This window comes from Boleophthalmus pectinirostris, unplaced genomic scaffold, assembly GCF_026225935.1.
Source record: "Boleophthalmus pectinirostris isolate CB_2022bp ecotype Guang Dong unplaced genomic scaffold, ASM2622593v1 HiC_scaffold_14, whole genome shotgun sequence".
NCBI lineage: Eukaryota > Metazoa > Chordata > Actinopteri > Gobiiformes > Gobiidae > Boleophthalmus > Boleophthalmus pectinirostris.
In genome coordinates this window covers 19,930,842-19,941,613 of record NW_026571047.1, presented here as the reverse complement: position 1 = coordinate 19,941,613, position 10,772 = coordinate 19,930,842, and the positions used below count along the sequence as shown (strand labels likewise).

The 10,772-nt window shown below is 36.4% G+C and overlaps 1 protein-coding gene across 1 annotated transcript; it reads left to right on the top strand.

The window, feature by feature from the left end:
- The first annotated feature begins 1,472 nt into the window (after window positions 1-1,472).
- cd79b (CD79b molecule, immunoglobulin-associated beta) lies at window positions 1,473-10,048 on the top strand. Its single transcript, XM_055150026.1, has 6 exons — window positions 1,473-1,507; window positions 1,602-1,681; window positions 2,424-2,735; window positions 4,404-4,522; window positions 4,955-5,008; window positions 7,924-10,048. The coding sequence occupies exons 2-6, from the start codon at window positions 1,609-1,611 to the stop codon at window positions 8,014-8,016; spliced, it is 651 nt and encodes a 216-aa protein (XP_055006001.1). The 5' UTR covers window positions 1,473-1,507; window positions 1,602-1,608; the 3' UTR covers window positions 8,017-10,048.
- The last annotated feature ends 724 nt before the right edge of the window (window positions 10,049-10,772 follow it).

Below are 10,772 nucleotides of genomic sequence, written 5' to 3'. Positions count from 1 at the left end.
AAATTGCACCATAGCTATGATTAGACTAATAAAAATAAATGGTGACATCTTTATTTTGTTAAATGAAAGTTTAAATTGTCAGAAAAAACCTTCCTTGTGCATAAATTGTCCCTTGCATTTTGAATGGAATTTTCCATGTTAATGACACAAGTAGAAGTATTCTGTTTCAGAACTTCCTGTGTTTTTGTTCTTTTCTTCTCAACTTTTTCCCCACAAACTGCCACTTAACTGATGTAAAACTATGCTAAATATTTACCACAAGCACTATCCCACCAAACCAAGTGATAATTAGAAAAACAAGAAAACCTGTCATAAGCACTTTAAGCTCAGTATAAACGAAGTACTGTTCAATGTCCATTCATTTATGATGTGGGGTTAGATCCAGGGACTGTATGTAAAAAGCTTCACTCACCGTCTTAACTGAAATGTCTTATTCATATTCTGTATTTTCAAGCACTTTTACAGTTTTCTAGTTTTCTATGACTTTGCCCTATCTCAGTCCTACTGGAGGAAAAAGAGTCTGCTGTGTGTCCAGTGACCTGCAGAAAAACAGCTAAACTAGTGCAAACTTTAATATACAGCAAGTAAAGTAAAGTCCTTCTATGTTTACATCTCAATGAAGAAAGAGCCACACCAGTTCCTGGTCACACTTTTCTGTATTGTAAATGTGTATATTTTGTTATTGATCAATTTTATCTGAAGTGGTAGAGTAATAAACAGACATGGGAGATGTTCTTATTGTTGACTGCCCTCTAGTGACTGTTTTGGGACATAGCAGTGTGTGTTTGCCCCATCTATGCATGTTTACTACCACGAATAAGAAATTATTACACAAAAGTGATACTGTTTTAAAGAGATAAGCTCTTACACTAAGTCAGTGGAAATTATTTAAGTTCACAGTTTTGACTGTTCTGGTCTCTACATGCTTCACTGTGTAGATAACACATCGTTCACTACACCAGTACTTAAAACCACATTATGTAACATTTTAGATATAATGTAGTTAGTTAATATTAGTTATAATATATAAATATATATAATAGACTAAAATAAAAGCATTTTTATTTTTTTGTTTTTTAATTTTGGTTATTTTAGTGCACTTAAAATGTTTTACATGTCTCCTTACCTTAGACTGTATAAATCTTTTTACAGTCTATGGTCCTCTCATCTTCACAAACCTGACTCTTACTTGGCCTGGAGGAGTGTTTCCATAAAAAGTTTTTTTTTGGCTATAATATTTCATAGTAAGGCATAAATCTTATCTCCATCTAGAGTGAAGTAGGTTTTATCTTTCTATTTCCATGGACTGATGCAGGTAACATGCCAGCCCCAGAAAGTTACATACTGTACTTTTAAACAAACCAAGTGTATTTCAGTTGTTTCACATTTTGTTTAGATTTGTTGTGTTTGAAATCTCTAAGTGTGAATATTTAAAGTGTTTCAGTTCCACAAAGAGCCCCCACCTCCTCGTGTATCAGTTCAGTGCAGACTACAGCAGCGGAGAGAGGTGCTTCTTATTACACTGTGTACTTGCACATTGTTAATGCTATAGATTTATTACAACTTTCATCTGAATTTATTTATTTTGGTGGATCATTTAGTGGAGAAATGTCTCTTTTGACTGCCACTGTGTGCTGGCTTCTGGCTGGATTCTGTGGACTAACTTTGCTTCCTGTTACAGGTAATTTGGTTTAATCAACTCATTATATGGTGTAGAAAATATATTAAACCACTTTTGTATATAGTTATTCAATATAAGATGTTAAAAGTAATTGTTTTTTAATTATTATTCTATTTGAGGTTTTGTTCAGTCACTTTATTCCTGTTTTGCATGCTATTCTTGCCACAGCCTACTATATTTCCTGTCCATCTGGAGCAAAGAGGAACTTCTCTTAACTTTTAAAAACATCTTTGTTTTCATTTTTATCAATGACAAACCACTGACATGTTGCAGTCTTCATAACAGTTCATTTATTTATTGTACTTTATTATTAAAAGTGCACTATGCAACTTTTCAGATGTAGGGTCCATCACCTGCTTGTCTCATTATGGTATTAAACAGTCCTATCTCTATAGAGACAAAATTAATTACAGATTAGCAAATTACAGATCAGATCTGGTAAAGACGAGCCCATTAACAGTAAGAATGCATGTTTATAGGTCAGATCTGGTAAAGACGAGTCCATTAACAGTAAGAATGCATGTTTATAGGTCAGATCTGGTAAAGACGAGCCCATTAACAGTAAGAATGCATGTTTATAGGTCAGATCTGGTAAAGACGAGCCCATTAACAGTAAGAATGCATGTTTTTCAAGTTGTTGTTTTTTTTTTTGCAGACCTTACAGTCAAAACGTTACTCAGTGCCCTTTTAACATTTCCTATATACATCAATATTGTTCGTCTGAATTCTTTTGCCTTGTCAGATGCTGCTACCCCAGTCCTCCAGATTATCCAGAAGCCCCGGTTCTACGGCGTGATGACTGGAAAGAAAGTGGCTATTTATTGCAAGGCTTACAACCAGACAAACCTCCACTGGTCGGCCCGCTGGCACAAAGCCTCCAAGTACGACTCAGAGAAGATGCCGATACAGCCTGGAGAGAGGATCAAGTTTCGTCACATAAACAAGATGCAAAACAGTATCCTCATAATCTCGGATTTACGAAGAGGGGACCAGGGAGTGTACTTCTGTGAGATCAACAAGGTGTCTGGACCAGGGACCGAAGTGCAAGTGGCCAGTGAGTAACACATGACTGATCACAGAAAACCCACTCAACCAAAAAGAGCAGATTTCAAGATGTTTCAAGTGAGTTAGTTAAAGTGCATACAATAGGCAGAGCAGTAGACAAAGGGGGGACTAAGGGGTCTGTTGTTCCACGCTCCAGGGTTTTAGAGGCCCAGATTTGGACTCTCTTCCTATTAATTTATATTAGAGTGGGGCCCATGTGAGACTTTTTGCCCTGGGCCCCCAAATTTCTATTGATGGGCCTGATGACAGGTTTTCATGATACTCTAATTTTGATTTAATTTGGATTATACCTGCTGTAAATATAAATTATTATTTTACACAACTCAAGAAGCAATTTGTGAAGAAAAGTAAAAAAATATGCAAATTACAGGAAGCACTGAACCAAAAAGAGCAGATGAAGCTGTTTGAAGTGAGTTAGTTAAAGTGCATATGGCAGGTTTTCATGATACTCTTATTTGTACTTAAAGGGCACATATTACAATATTTTCTCATGTATGTTATAATGTTGCTTCGTCATTAAAAAACATACCTGGAGTTCTGTTTTGTTTTTTAATCACACATGTTTGAGACACACCCTAGATATTTTGGCTAAGTTCTTCTCTCGAACAGAAAACATTCTTTTCCACATGTGATGTCACGTGATAATACAGGAAGTGCTCCACTGTGTTTTAACACCTTCACTAAAATCATTTGGATAATTTCAGACCTGGATTGCCTATCTCTACTGAACAAAAGGCAAAAGGAGCTGTTAACTTGAAAACTACAGCTTCATAACATCACAAGGGGGAAAAGAACATTTTGATCTTGTGGTAGCATGAACCTTTTACCTTTTGTTCAGTAGAGATTGGCAATTCCAGTGAAAATAATCCAAATGATTCTAGTGAAGGTGTGTGGAGTTCAAAAACACAGTGGAGCACTTCCTGTATTATCACATGACATTTCTGTTTGAGAGAAGAACTCTCCCTAAATATGCAGGTTTGTGTGTTAAACGTGTGAATGAAACAAAACACAACTCCAGGTCTGTTTGTGATGAGGAAACAACATTATAACATAGATCAGAAAATAGTGCAATATGGGCCCTTTAACAATATTGTAGATTTAGAATAGTTTTGTGGTATAAATCTGCAATTAGACAATTAGATTTTGCATTTCATTTTGCAGTTTGTTAGAGTCTATATGACGCTATTTTCTGAACTACACATGGTATAATGTTGTTTCCTTATCACAAACAGACCTGGAGTTGTGTTTTGTTTCATTCACACATGTTTAACACACAAAACCTACATATTTAGGCAGTTAGGGAGTTCTTCTCTCAAACTGAAAACTAGAAAATGCTGGAATTACTTGAATAATTTCAGCTCTGGAATTGCCAATCTCTACTGAGTAAAAGCCAACATGTAACTTGAAAACTACCAGTGGAAGGTGGAACAGAGCATTTTGACCTATGCAGATGTAAACAGACTATTAATAAAGGATTATTCAAACATGTGTGAATGAAACAAAACACAACTCCAGGCATGTTTTTCAAGATGTGACAGCGTTATAACATGGCATCAGTTTTGTGTAATATAGGCTCTTGAACTAAAGAACAATTGTTGTGAGTTTTCTATAGCAAAGTTGTGTACCTGTGTGTCACTGTGAACCCTCTCTTCTACAGGTCCTGTAAATCTTCCCAATGTCTTATATCGGAGCCAGGTGAAGGATGGACTCATAATTTTACAAGCTCTGCTGTTGGCTATGTTCATTGCTGCCTTCATATTTCGCAAAAAGACACTGGTAAAAAATGTATTTAGGCATATTGTATATTTTGATGTGATGTTGCGATGTTTGACTTTAAAGGTGCATTGTGTATCTTTTCTTTCCCATGGAGATATTAATTGCTTTGTCTGGAATGTTTCACAGTATGGTATTAAATCTTTCTGTCTTCATGGAGTCAAACCAGATGAAGTTACAGGTCAGATCTGTGGAGAGGTGACTCCACTCACAGTCAGAATGTCTGTTTTTCTAGGTATTTTAGAGCTATAAACCCACCTGTAATTGAATAAATGTAAGGTAGACCTGTTAAATATCATATTGTGAGACATTACAGGCAGAGCAATGACGAACCCCCAACCAAAAAGTTACATAATGAACCTTTTAAGTACTGTTAGTTGTGTGATGATGATGTTTTTGAACACTGACTTGAATATAATCTATTTGTACTTACAGGCTTTAAAGCAAGATGACATCTATGAAGAGCCTGAAGTGGACCATATTTATGAGGTATTTTTGCTTTTAGTCATTATTGTTTAAAGGTGCACAGTGTAACTTTTTTTTGCTTGTCTTCATGGAGATATTGGAGGTGTCCATAACCTGGAATATTCCAAATGTCAAAGAACAGATATTGTGCTTGAGAATGCTTTATAGTTATAATACACCCTTGGTTTATAATATTATAATTTTGACATTTTAAATCACAATATTCATCCAAAATGATTTAATAAAAGAAACAAGACCACTGACTTCTGTGTTAGAAAATTGCGGTGCCCGATGGGAGCTGACATCACCATAAATGTCATCACAACAAAGAGTCAGCAACTCCTATGGATAGCTGCAGATCTTTTGTACTAAAACATGGCGCTGTCAAATTCTATGTGTATCGCAGATTTAAAAAATGAAACTGGAGAATGAAATAAGTACAGAGTAGTGGCAGTGTAGCAGTTGTGATAAAAACGGGTTGATCGTCAAAATTGTGTCTTGAAAATAAGAGCTTAAAGATTGCTCAAACATGCACGAATCACTCCAAATACAACTTTGGGTAAATGGCAATGAGAAACAACTGACGTGGTTAAAAGCTCTGAAAAGTCGATTTTGCACAAGTCTGCTTTAAGGACATCTCCATGGCTCCCCCCACCAGTAAAGTAACACAGTGCACCTTTAAATGTGATTCTTTGTGTTCCATTCAGGTGAAAAACTAAAACTATATGAACTATGAATTCATAAAAATGTCATTGTAATTTTATACAATTCTAACTGACCAAAAGGCATTTATTGCATATTATCTGAGGATACCCATTTAAAAGGCCCATCTCATGCAAAATCTCTCACATTGTATCTTCTGCACATATAAAAGCACAATTTGGGTTTTGGAACATCCATTACACAATAGTTTTGAAATCTTACTGATTTCTTGGAGACAGTCACAGACCAGGAACTATGAAAGGCCGACTATTGCTCATCCCCCCGCCCGTCCTGAGAAAGCACAGGCTCCGCCCTCCAAATGTGACGTAGGCTCTGAGTGAGCCGCCCTTCCTCTGCCCATCTCAGGGAGGGAGGGGGAGACAGGCGTGCGCCCTGATAGTGGTATGAATAAACTTTTATTCATCATGGCGATACAGTGCGTTCAGCCGCATGTGTTGGACCCGGAATCGGACAAGGACTTTTTTAGGGCACGAAGTGCAAGCACTGCGTCGGCTACAGTGGAACATTACTGATTAGTAAAGTATTAATAAACACTAGTAGATAAACTTATTATACTGTGTACACTGCAGTGTAGAACAATGAGCTTATGCTGTCGCTTTTGTTTAGGTATTCATCTTTATGACAGTTTAAGACATTATTAATTGATAATATATTCAAATATTGTACTTATAAAGTTGTTTCAACGAGTAAACATTTTTCTTTAACGTACAGAAGGTATATTTGGGCAAACTTGAATCCTATAATAATGTTCGATCAAATGAGGAGGTCATAATGTGAACAGGCGACTACTAAACATCAGTGGTCATAATGACTGGGGTGTAAGGTGTAATCACCATTTTGTTATCCTGCAGAAGTAGTGAAGACATAATACCACTGAGTGGCCACTACGTCAACTGGAGGCAGCTACAAGCAGCAATACTGTATCCAGTTATTTTAATAGATCCATGCGTCAAACGCGTGTTAGGTGTAGCTGGCTACGTCATCACTGTAGCAGGCTCATTGTCACGTGGAAGGGTGGCAGAAATATGCTGCAATTTGTTAAAAAAAACAACAACACCAAACCAATCTAAAAACCACTTCGGCGACATATACAAGCCCACACATCACTCTTAGAAGGTAGAAAGCTCTGAAAAGTTGAGTTTAACCTTAGCCAGTCTCTTGGGAGGGTTTCAGGCATGAATGGCTGAGCTGATAATATTCAAATCACAAATGTTATTTTAGTCATGTAGTAGTTTTGCATTTTTAGTTGAGTCACATTTGATCTGTTGATTTGTTGCTCTTGTAAATTCCCCAGTAACTGTTATTGTTCAGTTTATTTTGATCAGGCATCCATAGGCAGCTCAGGGGTCCTTGAGATCCTATGATTCATGTAAATAATTATCACAGACAGGTTGAAGTTTGTCACAGATGACCTAAAGAGTCAGTTTTATGTAATATAAGACCTTTATTGAAAACAGCAAATAATAAATTTTGTTTACAAATCATACAAAATTCTTACCTTTACTCTTGGATGTAAATAAATATTAATTGTATGCAACAGATATTTTACTACTACCTCAAACTGCATATACTTTCATTTATGTCTTCAAACTATTGTGAATGTAAAGTACTTAAATAGAACCACTGATTAAACAATGCAACGTTACGACTTAGATTTAGACAAACTTTACTGATCCACAAGGCAAAGAGATAAATTGTATTAATAAATAAGTAGAAAAAAATAGAGCCTGGTGTCTAATAAGACAGTTGTAGTATAGTGAAGTGGAAGGTAACGAAGTGCAAGTATAGTAGTATATAGTACTGTACTTAAGTAGAATGTTTATGTATATTTTACAGTGGATATATTTATTTCACTACATTTTCAAGCTTCATAAGAAAAAATAAGAAACTGATTAGCTACTACAAATATATGTATAATTTTTTTGTCAATATCACTTTAAAATTTTAACAAATTAACAACACTTGTGAAATACTTTGAAGTATTTTTTTTTTTCATGTGATACTTTCACTTTTGCTTGACTAACATTTACCTTTGTACTGTACTTTTACTTATGAAACAAAATTGAGTACTTCTTTTACCACTACGAATACAAGTAAAAATGAAAAATATATAAATACAGTAATACAGATATATCTCCCGGCTACATAAAACTAAACATAAAAGCATAAAACTACAGCAGAAACACATCAGGTAACTTTGTTTTTCTCTCTGACAGGGTTTGGCGATTGAAACTTGTGGAGGAGGAGACTTGTATGAGGAGATCTCTGTTTACGCCCAGCCGGAGGGAGCAGAGGCCCCATGGGAGTAAAAGATAAAAACAGCACAGTTTTACTCTTGAGTGATGAACTGTGAAATAGACCATGAATGAGTAGGTGAAGATAGAGCACAAGAATGTCTTTATTACTGCAATGTTCGTTCAACGTGCCATTAGTTTGAGTACACAGACATTTACAGCACAATACAAACGCTTCAAGATGCATCGTGTAACTTTTCTGGTGAAGGGTCCATCAATTTTCTCTGTGGAGATATTATTGCTTTGTCTGGAATGTTTCACAGTATGACATTAATCCCTTTTATCATGAGGCCAAATCAGACCAAGTTACAGGGCAGATCTGTGGAGAGGCGACCCCACTCACAGTCAGAATGCCTGTTTTTTTTTTAGGTATTTTTGAGCTATAAAACCACCTGTAATTTAATAAGAGTGAGTTAGAGCTGTTTAATGGTGTACTGTGGAACATTCCAGACAGAGCAATGACATACTGTATCTACAGAAACCAGCAGGTTATGGACCCCCAACCAAAAAGTTACACAGTGCACCTTTAAGTTGATGTCTAACTTTTTCCTTTCTTTTCTCTAATTCTGTTAATTTTTTATGGTTTATGCTTTTTTCTTCCTTTACTAAATATACAGAAAGTATAATTAAGACAATAATTATTCAAATGCTATATAAAAATGCTAAACGGGATATGACAGTTGAATTGTTTTACATCCCTCATTCGAAAGGGAAGTTTGCAAGGGGCTTATCCGTTACTTATGTTCTCAGGGGCTCCTTGAATTTTGTTTGCATTGTTTTATTGCATTGTTTTGCATCGTTTTGTTTTCATTGTTCCAACATGAGATTCAGTGAGGGGAATTCAGCACATTAAGAGTCTCTGCATGATGGCAGCGCTGGGTTAGTCAGGCTGGTGCCACCTAGTGCCTCCGCTCAATTTCATTTCTCTCCAGCGACTAGGTCAGGAATCAGAATACACTAGACACTTCGCAAAAACCCCGGAAGTGCGAGTTTGGGCACCAGCCAATCAGCGAAGAGCCATATATTCTGCTTTGGCAACAATTTCAGAGATCGAGGAATTAAAGCCGGAACAAAGAGAATATTTGTTTATCGAGGGGAAAGACGTTATTGCTCTTCTTCTTATGGGATTTGGGAAAAGCTTAATATACCAGTTAGCCCTGTTAGCAGCGCATTACACACGTCACGACCAAACAGCCACGACTGGTTAAATAAAAAAAGTACCCACCTACTGTCGAGTGAACGAATCTTAATGCTGTAAGGTCAGACGGTTTCCACAAAGTGAAACCGGCTGATGAATCAGGTTAGTGCTAGGCAGGGTCCCATCAGAAAATACATAAGTGGCTTGCCGTACATTGTAAGACAGGATCATAGATTGTATATACAACTCTTCTTTATATAGTCTACGGGCAGGACTTCTGGTGTGGGCTGGTATTATCCCAGAGCCTCTGGTGAATCCCATGGTGCAGTTTAAAGTGCACATATTGCACTGTTTTCTGATCTATGTCATTTCCTCATCAAAAACATACCTGGAGTTGTGTTTTGTTTCATTCACACATGTTTAACACACAAACCCTGCATTGCTCCACTGTGTTTTAAACTCCATACACCTTCACTAGAATAATTTGAATAATTTCAGACCTAGAATTGCCAATCTACTGAACATAAAGTAAAAGGTAGCTGTTAACTTGAAAACGCTTCATGACATCACAAGGTGGAATCGATCATTTTGATCTCTGGAGATGTAAACATACTAATAATAAAAGCGGAAATCAAACATTTGTGAATGAAACAAAACACAATTCGAGGATGTGTTTGAGGAGGTACAAATATTATAATACGCCTTAAAGCTCACAAGAGTCAATTTTGCGTCTAGGACCTTTAAATGAAGTACCTGCTTATCTTTTTTGCCAGAATCTGGAACTTAGGTAGTAGTAAGTAGGACTGAGGTTCTATTTTTTTGATACCCACACATATTCAGTATTGTTATTTTTTTACTCTTTATTTACTGTAATGTTGATGTTTGCTTGAGTAAAATCATTTGACTTAATTAAGTATTTTTCTTGTAAATAAATATCACAGACATTACGCATAATTTCACATAAGCAAAACTAAATTAAATACATAAACAATATAAATAAGGCATTAGTGTTATTTATTGGTGATAGAGGCAACAAGCAGGTCTGCTCTCTGGAGATGCACTTTGACTTCTCTACGGAGACACTGTTATCACCATGTAGCCTACGCTTTAAACTTTGTATTTATTATTATTATTATTTATTTAGGCCATAAACTTGATTTTATTCTGGCTTTATTTAAACAATTCTTGGTCGATTCAAGCCCCGGATAAACTTAAGGGTCTGACTTTTTCTGTGTTTTGAACCTGAGACAAAATGACAATTAGACAATTAGACGTTGACGTTGAGAAAGTCATCCACGGCGCTCTCGTGCCAGGACGCAGCGCTCTGGTCCTCCTCAAACAGGGACACAATCTCATCCAGAAGCTGCACCACAAATCTGATCCTCTTTTCGGCCTAGAATTACAAACCTTTACGTGCTCATTTAATTGTGTTTTGTTTTGTTGTATTTGTACATTTGTATTTGGCCTGTATTAACTCACCGGTGCGTTGGATGCGCGTCTGTAGAGCTTATTTGGGAAATGAACCGCCTCTTCAAAATCAGAGTCTTTACTGGAGAAATAGTTGTTCCCTTGGAACAAACTCACATGTCAAATATAAACAGCCTGTACCAACATTGTGCCATGTTACGTTTGA

Coding starts and splice junctions, on each gene's coding strand:
- cd79b (XM_055150026.1), top strand. CDS start 1,609: ATGTCTCTTTTGACTGCCACTGTGTGCTGGCTTCTGGCTGGATTCTGT. Junction 2,736..4,403: donor GACCGAAGTGCAAGTGGCCA/GTGAGTAACACA, acceptor TCTCTTCTACAG/GTCCTGTAAATCTTCCCAAT. Junction 5,009..7,923: donor AAGTGGACCATATTTATGAG/GTATTTTTGCTT, acceptor TCTCTCTGACAG/GGTTTGGCGATTGAAACTTG.